Below are 17,925 nucleotides of genomic sequence, written 5' to 3' on the forward strand. Positions count from 1 at the left end.
TCTCAATTCATGTTTACAGAGTGGGTTGTTACAGTTATCGGCAAGGCTTGAGCAAAGTAAAATAAATACTAGCAGGGTAGAGGAAAGTGAAATATCTGATAAACCAGCTATCGATACAGGTGTTGAATCGAAAAATGTTGACCCTAACAAAAGTTACATATCAGTATGGAAAGATGTGGGGGGTACGAATTTGCACTTTTCACCTAATGGAGGTATTCATCCGGTATTATTCATTAAGAAATTGAATAATTTGTTTCAAGAAGCAGGTGTGCCAGAAGATAAAAAGAATTTTTTTGCTATAAATTGTTTAAAGGGTTCGGCACAGGACTGGGCGGAGATCAAAGAGTTCGAAGATTTTAGGACATTCAAGGAGAGTTTTTTAGCTCGATATTGGAGCATAGAGTGTGAGAGGGAGACGTTGTTGAGGGTGAAGTACGGGGTGTATGAAAGCGGATCTAGGGCGGATTATTTCTTGCGCGTTCTTAAAGAAGCCAAATATTTAACTCAACCTCTGCAAGACGTGGAATTAATAAGTATGGTGATTAACCATTTTCCACCTGAAATCAAGCGAGGAATATTCAATTCGGGTTTTCAAACGATCGACGAAATTGAGGCGCATTTGAGGAAAATAGATTCAACTTTCAATAGTGTAGGGCATTCCGGAGGTAGAAATGTTGGTAATTCGCGGCCCCAAAATAATCGGCCTGTTAACAATCCAAATTCGAATAGTAGTCCGGGACACTCGGGACAGGGACAGTCTAATAGGGGCGATTGGAGAAGAAATGAAATGGATCGTCAGGGCTCAGGGGTAACTCCTGTCAATACGATATTCAATGGGAGTCATGAAGACTTTTTAGAGGAACCGGAGACTGGAGAAGTGAAAGCCGTAGCAGTGGCACCTACCGTGGAGGTAGTCTTGGGAAACTCGGTTCGAGCAAGAGGTCTAATTGACTCAGGCTCTCAGATAACCGGGGTATCAGAAGCATTTTGGAATCAGTTGGTAGCAGTAAATCCGGCAATCCCTCGTATACCTTGCAGGAGTTTAGCATTGGTAGGGGCGTGGGGTAATAGAAGCACCACCGTTAAAGAGCAAGTCCTGTTAACCATCAAAATGGGGGGCCTTGAGTTTGATTATTCGTTTTTAGTAGTGCCTAATTTGGTACGTGATGTTATCTTTGGCTGTGATTGGATGAGGGATTACGGTGTGTCCATTAATTTCTCTGATAATACATTGAGTGGAAATTTTGAGGGTGTTGTAAGAAAGGTATCATTTTTGGGGCAGTCGGATCTTGGGGTGAATATCGCGATTAGCGAGATTAATGATGAAGAGTCATTGTATGGTAGTTCTTGTGCAAGAAAATTGTATTCAGAAGACGAAATATTCGAAACTGCTGCAAAAGCAGAAAGTTTTGATGAAGACCATAGGCTGAGCCTGGAAAAGTTGTTGTTGGAGTATAGAAGTATATTTTCCAACCAGCCAGGGTTGATTAAGGGATACGTTCACGAGATTAAGCTGAAGGATTATGCTCCCTTCTATCGCCATCAATATTCCATTCCACACGCTTTCCGGGAGGAAGCACGAAAGCAAATCAAGGAAATGGAGGAGTGGGGGGTTATTGAAATGAGACAAACAGAGTTTGTCAGCCCGTTAGTCGTAGTGAAAAAAAAAGATAATACAGGTCGTGTATGTTTAGATGCAGGGTTCATTAATGCTCGGATGGAAAAAGATCGGGTGGTTCCACCTAATCCGTCGGAATTATTATATGATTTTGTACAAGGGCAGTGCTTGAGTACTATTGACTTGACGGCCTCCTACTGGCAGGTAGAAGTTGCTGAAGAGCATCAGAAATATTTAGGGTTCTCTTTTGAGGGACACACGTATGTTTTTAAGAGATTACCATTTGGTCTTAGTACATCAGTGGGAAGTTTTATCCGGGCACTGTACCAAGTATTGGGTTCAGATGTCGATAAGTGGGTTATTCCATACGTGGATGATTTATTGATTTATTCAGAGAATGCTAGTGTTCATTTAGAACATTTGAGGATCATTTTTGAGAAGTTTCTAAAGGCCGGGATAACCATAAAATTGAAGAAATGCTTTTTTGCCCGAAATTCCGTGAATTTTTTGGGACACATCATTTCCTCTTCTGGGGTGGCTATGGACCCGGAACGTGTTGCTGCAATTCAAAAATTTCCAGTTCCTCGGAACATTCATCACTTAAGGTCCTTCTTAGGCTTATGTAATTTTGACAGACGGTCTGTTAGTCATTTTGCAGATATATCGTTGCCCTTGAACTCGTTATTGAAAAAAGGGGAACTTTGGCATTGGGGAGAGAGGGAATCTTCAGCTTTTCAGAAAATGAAAGAGGTCTTTTTGGATGTTACGTTGTTAAGACATCCAAATATGAATGAACGGTTTTATATATACAGTGATGCATCTGGGTATGCTTTAGGGCATGTTTATTCCAGAAGATGGGTGATGACAAAAAGGGAATTATAGCTTTTGCCAGTAGGTCTTTGCATGGCCCGGAACTCCGCTATTCCGTCACGGAAAAGGAGGCTTTGGCAGTAATGTTTGCTTTACAAAAATGGAGAGTATTTGTGCTGGGGCAACAGTTAACTGTCATCAGCGATCACAAGTCTCTCACGTTTATCAAGTCCTGTAGATTGTTAAATGCTAGGTTGACTAGGTGGGTATTGTATATTCAAGAATACGACATACATTTTGAATATTGTCGGGGAAAGGATAATCAGATTGCTGATGCATTATCCCGATATCCCGTTGCCCAACCTAATCAATGCATAGAAGTGCCAGAGAAAAATGATATTGAAGTCCTCACGGTGAAGTACTCGGAGCTGTTTAGGGCTGTCAAGAGAAATTTTCAGAGTATTCTGAGGTCTCAAAAGGATGATTCGTTTTGTAAAAGGGTGCGGATGGACCTGGATGACAATTTGCCAAGGGCCACTAAGTGGTATAGGATTCATGAGGACATTCTATTCAGAATGGGATCGCAGAATAGTCCCAACTATAAAATATGTATTCCTTTAGAGCACATTTTTCAACTGGTCCTTCAAGAACATGAAGATAATGGCCATTTTGGCTCGGAGAAGTGTTTTAAGTCCTTACAAGGATTTTACTACTTCCCGAAGATGCGTAAAAGGATACGTCAGATTGTGGCAGGATGTATAGTATGCCAGAAAACGAAGATATCTCGTCACTCTGTTGGAGGGATGAGTTCCGTACTCCCTTCGTCTATAAACGAAATCTTATGTGTGGATCTTATTGGTCCGTTACCGAAGGCAAGAGCGGGAGCCACGTTCTTATTGGTATTGGTAGACGCTTTCAGTAAGCTCGTGAGGCTCTTCGCATTGAAACGTGCTACTAGTATTGCAATAGTTCGATATCTAAAGAAATACGTTGATGAAGTGGGCAAGCCACGAGTCATTTTGTCTGACAATGGTAGCCAGTTCACCAGTGCTGTATGGTCTGAATCTCTGGATAAAATGGGTATAAAAGCTGCGCATACGTCGGTTTATTATCCGCAGGGCAATATGACTGAAAGAGTGAATAGAGAAATAGGAAGGTTACTGAGGACACTTTGTTTTGACAAACATACAAGGTGGGTGAATGTTATAGGTGAAGTGGAGATATATTTAAATAACGTCCTCCACGATAGTACAGGATACAGTCCTAATCAACTCCATTTTGGAACCGTGAGAATGAGCCCTTTTCTTAAAGATGTTCCCAGTCCTTTACCGAATTTTCCTGGCGTAAGTAAAGACCAAATGATATTTCTGGCCCACGAGCGTTTAGTTACAAAGGCCCAAAAGCGAAAAATTCGTCACGACAAGGGAAAAAGGTTAATTGAATTCAATGTTGGGGATAAGGTGTTGGTTCGTACCCACCCTCAATCTGATGCTGAATGCAAGGAAATAAAGAAATTTTTCCTTCTCTATAAGGGACCGTGTACCGTAAAGTCGAAAAAGGGGCCCAACTCATATGAGTTGATGAATGATGAGGATGGATCTTATGTAGGTGTGCATAATGTTTATAACTTGAAAGGCTATGTACCACCCTTACGTTCTTTGTAGTGTTAATTTTGTATGTACCAAAATCAACAGGGGGGTAATGTAGAACGCCGCCCCTGTCTAGTTAAGTAAGAGGTGTTTCGCGCAGTGTATGTGGTCACCACGGGACTATTTCGCAGAGGTGACGGGAAGAAGGGGAAGAGACAATAAGGGCAGTCGGGAGAGCGATGAACTGGAAGGTGGTCGATGCTCGACGACAATTTGAATAAAAAGTTCCGACAAGTGGATGTTTACGTATCGAGGTTTTATAACCACGTTAGTTTTGGCGTTGGCTGATTATCCGTGGCTCTACGTATAGTAGATTTAGACGGATTTCTCCCTGAAAGGTGTTGGCTTCTGTCTCAATTTTCAACCTTGGAGAGCTCCATCGTGGGACCGGACAACGGTGAGTGATACTCGAATATTGTGGGCCCAGACTTTATGAATCGATCCTTGCTCGTTAGTGTACCGTTTAAGTTTTATTTGTTCGTTTGTTTAGGCTATTGCTGTCCTCGTGGACGAAAGAATTTATTATAATTTTTTTTACTGAACCGACAATCTCTGATTTGTAACCCAACCCTATTAAATAAAACAAACAATTTCTCTCTTGTTAAAGAGTGTTGAAACGTTTCAGACATGCATAAGATTTGTCTCAACAATGTACATTTTTTTTTAGATCCCCGAAAATGCAAACAAAGATGGAATCGCTTCGTGCGCAATTTCGAAAACACATCAGAGGTCAAAAAACAAAGACCGGACAGGCCGCCTCTTTCCAAACGAAGTGGAAATACGAAGATCATATGGAGTTTCTCAGAGCTTACATGAAAGACAAAGTGAGAATAACCTCAGTAACGGGCGAAAAAGAAATACCCTTCATTTATTGCGGATGAAGAAGATGAGAATGATACGCTTAGATAAATCTCAGAGCCACCTACACCACCTACGCCACAAATAGCAAAAGCATCCAGTTCGGTGTTACGAAAAAGGAAAATCCCTGTTGCTGCTACAGAAACTGCTTCCAGTACTCTAATGAAGCACATCCTAGAGGAGAAGAAATTGAAAAAGGAAGAACCCAAATCTGAAATGGACGTGTTTTTTGATTCCATCAGAATGACTGTGAATAAATTCAATCCCTATGATAAATTTTTGGCCAAACAAAAAATTTTCCAAAGTATCACGGAAATTGAAGCCAAATACATGGATCAATATTGGAATCAACCTACAAACTACCAGATCACTCCACAACAACAATTTACAGATGGTATTTCCCACAGTACAACCCGACCATCTTCTGTGGTGTCATCAGTACCTAACTACAATCAGCTCACTCAACAACAATTCACACATAGTATTGCAATTCCACCTACTACATCCATTCAACACCAATCATATTTTGCAACATCCCCCAGTATTTCAACCCGACCATCTTCTACTGCATCATCAGTACAAGAAACGCCACCAGATAGTGTTGCTTCGTCTGCCGCCTCATTATTGGAAACTTTTTCCCCTTAATATTATATTTCATATTTCCATGTATTAGGTATTACTTTTAAGTAAAGATGAGTGTTGAGTTTGACAAACACTATATGTTTTCTGGTGTTTAACATTAATATACCAAAATAAATTTATTTTCAATTACACAACCACTTTTAAAACTTCATTATTCAATTGACACAACCCCGAATTTATTTAATTTAAAAATACTCCGGTAATAAAGTGAACGAAAATTTTCTTAATGTAGTTACTCACCTTAGACAAACAGCAAGTTTCTCCAAAGAGGAAATAGACTCCCGAAACGTGGTGTTCTGCTTGGTCAAATCACTTTTTAAAATTTCATGTAATTGGTGAAATTCGTAAGGGGACATCGTAAAATATCTGTGGAATTTTGTTTCATCATGAATCAACTCTTTATATAGAGTAGAAAACTCTCCTTTTCTCTTGCGCTGCCTTAGGATAGGATGCACCCAATATCGTCGAGCTTTGGGAAGTGAGATTTGTTCTTCCTCATCCAAAACAATGGCTATTTTCATTAATGTATTTCGCGAAAACATGACTGTCTGGAGATTTCGACCGTACTATTGACCGGACAGTGTGAATGCATTATAAAAATTGCGATCGTGACTTGACCGTGACTGGATCGTGCCTGGCACGTGTAGTGAGAATCAGCCTTTATCCATCTAATAGGAAACAGAGGGTGAGAATCAATAACTCATTTAGCTCAGACCATATTATTGAGTATGGAGTGCCCCAAGGAACGGTCCTTGGACCGATCCTATTTAATATCTATATAAATGATCTCTTTAATAATGGTGTCGAAGCGAATATTATCAGCTTTGCAGACGACACAGCACTTTTATATCAAGGCAGTGACTGGAACAACCTGAAAACTGAAGTTGAAAGAGATTTGGTAACCTTATTAGATTGGTTTGACAGTAAATTGCTGACGATTAATTTTTTTCCAAAACTCACTTCATTCCATTTGCTATATATAATAATATTTTACCCTCATATAATAAAATTAGGATCAACACCAACGAAAACATCATTAAAATTGGAGGAAAAGAGAATATAAAATTTTTAGGTCTCGTCATAGATCCAAATCTCTGATGCCATAAACACGCTGAATATGTTAACAAAAAATTGAGATCATTGATAACCAAATTTAAATTATATAAATAATTGTTCAACATACCACAAATGAAAATACTATACAACAGTCTAGCCCAAACACATATTAACTATCGGTTACTTGTATTGGGAGGAATAACAAACAATTACATTAAAACCTTAGAAGTTACCCAAAAATGGCTGATGAAAATAATATTTGAAAAAGATTACAGGTTCCCAACAGAACAACTTTTCAAAGATTCGAAACTGCTCACAATCCATCAATTATACTTTTTGAACCTTGCATGTTACCATCATAAACACAAATATGAGCTTTCCCAACAACACTAGACAAAAAAATCAGACTACAAAAATACCAAAGGTTGGCACGATAGAAATATAACATTCTTTCCCCGTACCAATATGGGTTCCAGGAGTCTATATCCACGGATGATGCAATTGAATCATTGACTACAAAAATATATCAGACGCTCGAAAAGTCACCCCTCTTTAGGCATATTCCTGAATCTAGAAAAAACTAGTAAAGGTTATGTCACAATCGAACACTCCGATTGCAGATCGGATCATATTAGAATTACAGGACCGATTTCAGAAATTTCAACAACTTTCCGCAGAATTTGAAGAGATTCAAATTGAAATTGAATGTTTGTGTAATGAAGACGATTTAGAAAATCAATATATAGAACGCAAAGAATTCACTGCGATAATTTCTTCAAATACAGCTGAGGGAAAAATTATTTCAAACAATTTGAATGCCAAACGAGCTCTGTTCGAACACAAGATGTTTCTCTCGAAAACATTAAATTACCTGATATAAAATTGATAAAATTCAATGGTAAATTTGATAATTGGCTCTAATTCAAAGACACTTATGAGTCCCTGATTCACAAGAGTACGTCCATTAATGACATTGAAAAGTTCCACTATTTAAGAGCATCGCTCGAATGTGACGCACTCAAAATTATTCAGTTCTTAGAATTTTCTGCCAACAATTACATTACAGCTTGGGATTTGATTTGTAACAGATTCAGTAATTCTCGGTATTGGTTAATAATCACATTAAAGCACTTTTCGATTTAGAACCACTTACAAAAGAATTGTCCACTGGCTTGAGAAATATCATTGATACTGTCTCAAAACATTTGAGAGCATTTAAAATCTTAAAACAACCTGTCATTGGGATACTTTAATAATATTCATAATTACATCAAAATTAGATAAATCAACAGAGTGGAAAAAACAGAAACATTCTGAGGAATTGCCAAAATTAAACGAACCACAGTATCATGAATTTATACAAGAATACTTACAGTTAGGCCACAAGTTGTTCAATTTCGATGATCAGTCGAAATACTCGTTCTTGTTACCTCATGACGGAGTTATTCGAAATGACAGTTTAACTACCAAATTACGGGTTGCTTTCGATGGCTCAAGTAAAACAGATTCTGGATGGTCATTCAGGCCCGTATTCTCCGTTTATCATGCAAAGCCAAGCTTTGCTAAGCTCGGCTTAAATGTTGATGTTATGCACCGTGATTATTTAAGCCAAGCTTTCTAAAGCCTACAATACCTGTGGCAACGCCGGAAAAGTGGGGAAATTATCGTAATAAATCATGCCATAAGCACAACAAACATAGAAGAAGATCAAATTGAATGTCAAAATTGTGAATTTCAAAAGTTGGGAGATACTGTAGTTAGTAGTTAGGTAGGATATGAGATTTCAGGTACTAAAGTTGGAAAATATAAATTGAGGTTTATCATCTCTAGATTCATTGTCTCGAATCTGTTTTAGACAGTTTTCGACTCTGATATTCTCAGTACTTTTCTATTCCAATTTGAAAATGGCATCTACAAGCCACAAAAATCGAGCACCAAATTTTACCTATGCGGAAAAAGTGCATTTGATGCGTTTAATTGTTAACAAATATGCTGACACCATTGAAGATAAAAAAACCGACAGAGTCAGTACGGCACAAAAAGAAAAAACCTGGGAACTTATAGAGAGTGAATTTAATGCATCTTCTAGTAGTACTTATAGAAATGCAGCAAATTTGAAAAAATGCTATGAAAACAGGAAGAAAGAATTGAGGAAGTCCTTGGCAGAAGAAAGGAAACAAACCCTTATGACTGGTGGGGGGCCTCCTCCAAAGATTAAGAAGGATGATACTGATGACATTCTTATGTCAATTTTGAATAAAAAAACACTTGTAGGGCTTCATAATGAGTTTGATGATGATGCCAATCTGCTGCCCATCAGAGCTACCTCTTCATCTGAACAAATCATTGAATATACTTTTGATCAAGATGAATATCAGCAACCAAATTCAGAACATCAGGTAACTAGTTTTTTATTATAAAATGTTATATTTAACAATATGTACCCTCTCAGTAACTAAACAAAAATATTTTTTAGAACACTAGTTCCACCAGACTCAATGTGGAAGTGACCCGCGAAGAGGATATTCCTGAAAGTACCAATCACAAATCTTGGAAAAAATATACTCCAGTGCGATTAGAGGACCCTGTTAGCACCCCACTAGTTTTACCAGAAGAAAAAAGTCAAAATAATGAAGCTGTTGACAGTCAGGTTAGTACTTGACAATTTGTTTCATTCTAGTTTAAAAAATGGTAAGGTGTAATTTATTTGAAAACCGTCATCATTTTTTCAGCACTCTAGAAAAACACCGAACCGGAGGCGACCAACTACAGTCATTAAGCCATTGACGTCTTCTCATATTGCCCAGAAATATGACATGGTTCTAGACAAGAGACTTCAAATTTTGGATATCCAAACCCGCCATATGGAAGAAGAAAACGCCCTCATCATAAAAAAACGGAAATTAGAAATAGAATTATTGGAAATTGAATTAGCCAATAAAAAAAAATTAAAATTTTGAAAGATTTTTTAAATTTTATATCTGCATTTTATATTAACATTTCGGATAAAAATTCAATACAAAAGTATGAGTTTCAATCTAAAATAATAATAATATTTATTTGCCATTGAGGAGATACAGTTTGAAATCAATATATGCTAATATATGCTAAGTAGTAGAAGATAAATAAATATGGTTAACCTACAGAAGAGCGAGTCTGTGCGTAGGTGGATAAAATGTTTACAATTAAACAAGAGAGAACATGTTTTGATGTTGATCTATATACATATATACAAACATACATAAATTTGTCCTAATCATTGTTTCTTCAGACACATAAGTAATGTTACTTATATATTCATTCATTATTCATATATGTGATTCGAGAATCACAAAAGGATGATAAAATGATTTTTGAGTTGTAGAGGGAATATCCTATTCAGTAACGTTTTGTTGAACAATGTTGGAGTTGATGAAGTAAAATAAAATATAATGATTTATAGTTAATCTACTAGTTTATGTATTTCCCATCTTGGGATGCTTCTAATCTATTTTTCAATGCAGCTGACAAATAATGAAAAATGAATAACATTTTTGAGTTCTGATAAAAATATAGTTGTTTCGTTTTTGTAGATAATAAAATAAAACAGTATTTTTTACTGTCTGATATTATAATGTAGCAAAAAAAGTGTTAACAATATCATTTCTAAAATCAAAATTGACATTTTCCTGTAAATTTACTGGAGGAATTTGTCCTTGGTGGATTAAATAATCTAGTTCCTCTGGATTTATTCCGACAGGAGGTGGCGGGATATCCTCGTGCATATTTCTGGCAATGTTGTATAAAATCGCTGTGGCAACAATAATTGTCATTGCATTATTTACACTACACCGGAGCCCATAACACAGTACTGGAAACCTTCTTTTATATACACCATTTGTTCGTTCTATGCAATTTCTAGTACGAATATGTGATTCATTATATAATTGTTCGGCTTGCGTTCGAGGATTTGTGAGTGGGGTCAGTAAATATGATTTATTAGGGTATCCACTATCTCCTGAAAAATACAAAATGAAACAACAGTAATATTGTAAGTAACTATTTGTAATACCGAGTAGAATGGCATTTCCAAATTCTCCAACCTCAAATCTTGTTCTTAAGCGACTATTATTGAAAATTGTTGCATCATGTGTTGACCCAGGCCACCTTGCTACAATATTAGTAATATTCAATTTGCTATCGCATACCAACTGTACATTGATGGAAAAGTAAGATTTTCGGTTTCTATATACCTCACCATCCTCTCCTCCTACAATATTGAAACATTTATATCATTTTATGTTTGTTGCTTTTGTGTTATAGTTACAATACACATTATTTTCAAAAATTATTATTTCAAAATGTTATAGTTTATACTGACCTGGTGAACGGATATTAACATGCGTCCCATCTACACACCCTATGACACGTGGAAACCTTACTTTTTGGTAAAACTCATTTTGACAGGATAATATTTCTTCTGGAGTACTTGGCATTTTTATGAATTGATTGCGTAGAGAAGCAATAACTTCGGACACCCTTGTTATGATTCGAGAAACCGTGCGTTGGTTCATACACATAATATCACCAATATTAATCTGGTGGGCACTGCTGGCATAAAACAAAAGGGTTGTTAAAAGTTGATTAATAGGCGATACACTGTTGTTTCTGAAAAAAAAATAATACTAACTGTAGTTAGTCCATAAGGCATTTTAAAAATACTTACAGGTCATTTTCAAATTCAAGCTGCTCCTCTATTAATTCTAATACGGATAAAACTGTAGCTTTGGTTAACCTAAATCTTCGAAAAAAATTCAAATCATCCATTTCTTCAAAATAATTTGGCCTGGCATGAATACGCCGTGGAAAACCGAATTCTATGATATCCAATAAATCTAAATCATCCTCTACATATAATTCATCCTCTACTTTCATTTTGTTAGACAGACAGATACACAATAAACAACACAAGGATGGAAAATAAAATAAATAATACCTGTCAGGTCAGTCCTCGCCCGTCAGAAAGCTAGGTTAGATTCAATAAAGCTTGGCTTAAATATTTTAAGCCACCAAAATGGAGGGCTTAACTATAAGCAGGCTTAAAGCTGATTACTGTTACGGTGCATATAAAATTAACGAATTAAGCGAGCTTAGCTTCTAAGCCAGGCTTACTACCCTACAGAGAATACGGGCATCAATGACCTTCAATATAAAGGGACACCGATACAAAATGGAATTTTTCTATACTGTTGAGATTTCGTCAGCACAGCTTTGTGGTATCAGCAGATATCACAAAAATGTACAGACAAATTTTCATACACCCTGATGATAGACCACTCTAGCAAATAATCTGAAGATCTGCAGAAATAATCCCAAAGAAGAACTTTCTATGTTCCTACTAAATACTGTAAATCTGCTCCTTACCTAGCTATTAGATGTATTAAACAATTAGCTTATGAAGTTGCCAGTCAATTTCCTATTTCATCAAAAATTATTTTAAGGGATTTTTATGTAGACGACCTTTCGACTGGTTTTAATACAGAGGAAGAGGCAATTTCGGTCTGCAAAGAGATTTCAGACATTTTGATGACTGATAAATTTCCTTTAAGGAAGTGGATGTCAAATAGCCCAAAAATATTACACGAATTCATTGATGGAAATGATTCAATTAGCGTAATAGCATTAGGCGATAACGAAAAGGTAAACACACTAGGAATACGATGAAATAGCAAAACTGATGAAAAAGTCATAGTACTTTACTAAGTTTCCGTTTATGATATTGTATTATGTTAACACACTTTATTAGTTCTGTAGTAGTACATTGTAAATAACCAGTAAATATTTTGTAATTATTTATTTCCAACATCAATACAGGAATTTTCAACGCTTGACTTCTTCAACGTAAAAATATAAATCTTAATAAAAGTCATTACTAATCGTGTAATATTGAAGAATTTGTTGTGGAGAATTCCATAATAAACTCGGAAAAAAGTCGTTATTCTAGTGCGCGCGCATCCCCCATTTGCCAGGCCACACTCGATTTTTGATTATAATGGTCAGCAGTTACGTTGCGGTTGTTGCGTATAGGTTAGAATTTAAGAATTTATCATAAAGTTTGTTGCTAGTTATTGATTTCATCGAATGTCTCAGTAAGTACATATATTTTGTTTATATGAAAACAACAAAGATGTTCAAATATAATTTGTGTACATTCCATTGTCACACTATCAGAAAATATGATATTCACTATTATGTTCATAGAAATTGGCCAAGTGTTGAATTTATTTGTCGCCGAAATGGCTGTGGCGTCATTTTAAAATCGTATACAGGTTACAGGCAACATGTATTCAGGTCACATAAGTATAAGAAAAGTAGTAGTGTTGGAATTCGAGAGGGAAATTCACACAATAATAATAATTGTAATGTTGCTGGTTGTAATTTTGCTACATTGAACAAAAAACATTTATTTCTCCATTTATACAGTCATTTCAAAGAACCTAATGTTAGAGTAAGCTGTCCTCTTTCTGTAATATGTAATATAAATACGATTTTCTAATATCAGAAGCTTCAGATCACATGTTTTCCGTAATCAAAGGAATCGAAACAGAACCGTTTTCAGCATTGATTCACAAATTGAAAGAAGTGATATAAATCAGACTGATATACAAGAAGTGCCGGCACCTACTAACAACTCAGAAGACCTAAATTGCTCCAGAGTTGAAAATGAAAAATTAGGAGTGCAGTTGCTGGCGAACATGTATGTCATATTACAGAGTAATTTTTTTTTATGTGATAAATCATTACAAACATATGCTAACGACAACATATTTGTCTCGTTTTCTCATTTGAATTCCCGATAACATTATGATGCAGGCAATTCCACTTTCTGCTTCGAAAAGTTGTTTTGGGGATTAAAATGACGCCAATCGTAGAATACCAAAGGCTGCTTTTCAGAAACTTGGGAACACTTATTCGGACTAGGAAGATGCCGAAAGATGTTTTATAAAGATCAGATTATCTTCCTTGGAAGCTTTTGAATGTCATCCAGAAAAGTGCTCTTCGCCTGACACAAACATTACATAATGATAATAATAATGCCTTCATTTCCAACAGGTTCATACCCAACAAAAGGAAAAACATAATTATAATCCTTGAATCATATTCACCCGTATTGATATTTGCAAGCTTACATTAGTGAGGTTACTTTTTTATTTCGAAAATAGTCTATATAGGTACTTATCATTATTTTAATTTCAGCGTCCATAAAATTGGATTTGAATGGATCAGTGTTAGTGTTGGAATCGAACGGAACCCCTGTCGAAGATGAAGTATTGCCATACTTCAAAAATGAAGTTCTGATGTTACTACAACCTGGAGAATACTGGCAAACCCCCAAATCAGATTCTTCTTTAACATCAGGATTGTCATTATCTTCTACTCTACCTCCAAGAAATGATTTGTTGAATAGCAGCACAAATTCAACAATTACTATGGATTCAATAGATCAAGAAATTCCAGTGATGGTATCATCTGAGAATATTATAATTTCTGAATCAACCGATTGCAATGCCGAAACATGGTGGAAAAATTTCAAAATACCTTGGGTGAAACTGAACTCCAATCAAATTCAAAATTTGGAAAATAAAATAAGAGACGCAGGAACAATTACACGTTTAACACAAATCATAGTTGATGATATGAGGTGCTTTAAAAAAGTTATTCCGATCAGAGCATTTAAAATAAAACAAAGCAAGTCATAAACTCTTACCCGTCGTTGTTCATCGACATAGATAGGGACGGAGTAATTTTAGGAGATGGTAGCCACAAACTAGTGCAAACATTGTTTGATAGAAATAACTATCTGAATAGACCTCTTTATAAAAGAGCACTTGACAGTAATACAAATAATACAGCTAATCCGGTGGCGAATAAAAAAATGTTTTTAAGTGCAAGAGCTGGCTGCTCAAATTGGGATCTAGAAATTGTTAGTTCTCAAATGGTTTCCGATAAAGAAAAGAAAGCCACAGATATTAATGAAGACGTCTATACAATACTCGAAAAAAGCTATCCAGAAATCAGAAAATATCTGAATAATGTAGTTAGCCCCACAATTTCTTCTATAAAGGAAGAGTGGCCAATTATACTATCTCCAAAATCGATCATATGGCATTTTAATAAATTAACAGGATCAAATATCAACTTGTTGGATAAAATCAATGCTAGTGTAGAGAAGGAAGTAGTTGCTGATGATTCAATAAAGTGTCTTACATATATAGCCCAGTACTTCGGAGAAAGTATCGAGGACTTCTTTCTAGTATCAAAGGTGGGGATATAAAAGTAAAATCTACTATCCTATTTATTAATATTTATTTATTTCAGACAATGTCCGATATACATAATGATGATTTACCTCTGACTCCAAGCATTGTGGCAGTAGGTAAGATGAGTTTTCATTTTTTCTTGGCTCCAATTCATTCTCAACCATTATACCACAATGAACATTTTGTACTCCCTCTACAACCCAGATTTCTCGTTGTCCATTTCTAATGACCTTCAGAAGTTTATATCACCAATTTGATCTTTACTTTTCTTTTATTTATTGTTGTATCGGTATATAGTATGGGGTTGAAATTTCCATGATAGTATACTTTCTGGGAACGAAGACTATTGACCTTTTACTTTTCCAATAACAAACAGAAGATAGGAACCTCCAAATGAAAAAAGAAAAATTAAAATTGAAAATAATGAATTGAACTCTTCATTAGGATGTGTAATTCATACATACGATAGATATTCACATACAAAAAACCGGGAGAAGAAGTCCATCCGAAACAATTATGTTTAATTGAACATTCAATTATACGAAAATCACCTTTCCTTCTAGTCAGCTTCTACTAGACACAAAACCAAAAAAAAAATCATTGAAAACAACCGCCTTCAAAGAAAGAAATATCTCTGAAAAATACTTCCTTTCCATACACACACTGTACATTCATACTCTTCAACTACTCAATCATCAGCCCTTATAAAATCCTAAAAATAGTTCTCGACATTACTCTTTAAGAAAATAAAGTTATATTTCAGTACATACATATCATTATTCATATAATTATTCATGAGAAACCTATTTATTTTTTCATTTAAGGTGATGCACAAGAAAATGAAATCTTCTTTGTTTTTGTGGAAAGAGAGAACATTGATTTGCAAGGATATGGAACATTTATGGAAGCTCTAAAAGTTGCGTTTTCATTATATTTCATTCTTGATTTGAAATATCCTCCAAAACTCCAAGCAACCTTCGAGCTCCTACAGAGGATGTATCTTAGCACAATTTCAATTTTTTCTTGTAAAGATAACATATTATTTTAATTTTCATACATTACATTGAACTAACGGGCATTAATTTATTCAGTAACAGTGACGTTTTCTAAAACACATTATGTAGTTTCATATTTTTTCACAGCCTACCCAGTTTTTTTTAAATTAGTGTTGTTAGCGGAGTAGGTAAATGTAAATACTATGAGTTTTTTTCTTTTATTGAATGGGCTTCAAGAATCACGAAATGATGTTTCCTAATGTTCCGTTTTGTTCTAATTCATATTGTGAGGCCATTTGCTCATTAAAAAACTCAAGTACTATATAGTTTTGAAAGCCCCGTTGAAACTAGATGAACTTTGCATCAAGTTTGACAACTTTTATTTTTCAAAATTTGTTTTTAACATCAAATAGGCTCTTAAAATATTATTATATTACAAAAAAAGAAATTCGGTGACGAGTTTAGTTAAAATAAATGATTTAGTACAGGTGTGCTTAAATTTTGATAAGTAGAAAAAGCAGGAATGCGGAAAAATAGTGAAAATATAAAATACTTATTATGGGTTTGAAACTTGGTGTGTGGGTATAAAATTACAAAAGAAAATGTTTTTATCCTTTGATATTTTTGGATATTTTGAAGAAAAATGTCATTTTTCGATGTTTCTTTTTTTAAATGTCAATTTTGACAGGTTAAGGAAATCACGTGACCTATTTTGTAGACGCCATTTGACATTATTTCTTAAGCAAAATCTACTGCCAAAATCAAATTTCACATAAAACGATAAATAAAAAAGTTTCCCATTTGATTCGGACTTTATCGGTGACACTGTATATTATATATATATATATATATATATATATATATATATATATATATATATATATATATATATATATATATATATATATATGTATATATATATATATATGTATATATATATATATATATATATATATACATATATATATATATATATATATATATATATATATATATATATATATATATGTATATATTGTATTGACTTATATTTTATTTTTTTCAGAATCATGTCTTTCTTACGAGCTGCCCTGATGAATGGAACCTCTCTTACTGAAACCCAACAGAAGGAGGTCATGCGTAGGAAGGGGTTAATGGCTGGAACCCCGCTAACTGAAACCCATCTAGAGGAAGCCGTGCGCAGGAGGGTGGTTGTCCATTAGGACGTTGTGATCCAGCCAGCTATGACTTCGACGACGGCTCCCAACGTCACATCTCTCTTCCGTGACTTCAACCCTGACCAGGAGGCGGAAGCAGTGCTGGACCTCTCCACCGAGGCGGTGCCGACGTCTCAGAGTTTGAAAGGGTTGTTGGAGACGTTCAATCCAAACTTGGAGGAACTACTGCCAGATCTTCTGCAATTATCGGATGTGGAAGACGTGATGTTGGCACAGCTACCTGGTGTGTTATCCCAGATCGACTCCGAAGATGAGTTTGAAAACCCGAAGAAGCGGATACGGGCCAACAACAAGGTGGTGAAGTTTGAAGAGCGGAGTTCCAAGAAGACGAAACCACCATCCGCGAAGTCGAAGTCATGAATCAGGAGGAAGGACGATAAACTGAGCGTCTTCAGAAAAAGATGTGAAAGGAACACGGCCATTAGAGCTTGGCCGGAAGGAACCCGTTTTTCGGAAGTATCAAAAGCTGGACCATCCTCCCCTGCAGCACCCGTCCACCAGGTGCAAGTGGTTGTAGATCAACCTCACCAGCCCTTCCTGAGGAAAACATTCCTTCGCCCACTCGAGAGGTCGCTGCGGAAGTTCCTCTGTCACAGAGCACATGTGAGGACCGGAAAGTTGTTGATTCTTTCTCATACATGCGATCTGTGATGGATGAATTGAGCAAGAAGCGACAGCGCCGAGGTGAGTGCGATTCCCGCCGCAGAGCCATGAGTGCAAAAATTGAAGGCATTCAGGCTCAGAAGCGGGAAGTGGATAAGCAGCTTTCTCGCATTGAAG

The 17,925-nt window shown here is 35.9% G+C and overlaps 2 protein-coding genes across 2 annotated transcripts; both read left to right on the forward strand.

The window, feature by feature from the left end:
- The first annotated feature begins 8,537 nt into the window (after positions 1 to 8,537).
- On the forward strand, positions 8,538 to 9,630 carry LOC141483559 (uncharacterized). The gene is made up of 3 exons (XM_074178271.1): positions 8,538 to 9,032; positions 9,110 to 9,283; positions 9,366 to 9,630. The coding sequence occupies exons 1-3, from the start codon at positions 8,538 to 8,540 to the stop codon at positions 9,591 to 9,593; spliced, it is 897 nt and encodes a 298-aa protein (XP_074034372.1). The 3' UTR covers positions 9,594 to 9,630.
- A 4,667-nt stretch (positions 9,631 to 14,297) lies between these two features.
- Positions 14,298 to 16,666, forward strand: LOC141483562 (uncharacterized). Its single transcript, XM_074178277.1, has 3 exons — positions 14,298 to 14,935; positions 14,992 to 15,049; positions 15,758 to 16,666. The coding sequence occupies exons 1-3, from the start codon at positions 14,549 to 14,551 to the stop codon at positions 15,979 to 15,981; spliced, it is 669 nt and encodes a 222-aa protein (XP_074034378.1). The 5' UTR covers positions 14,298 to 14,548; the 3' UTR covers positions 15,982 to 16,666.
- Positions 16,667 to 17,925: the final 1,259 nt, after the last annotated feature.

This window comes from Leptinotarsa decemlineata, unplaced genomic scaffold (assembly GCF_025532065.1).
Source record: "Leptinotarsa decemlineata unplaced genomic scaffold, Ldec_3_MD MMD2_P_RNA_scaffold_14, whole genome shotgun sequence".
Lineage (NCBI taxonomy): Eukaryota > Metazoa > Arthropoda > Insecta > Coleoptera > Chrysomelidae > Leptinotarsa > Leptinotarsa decemlineata.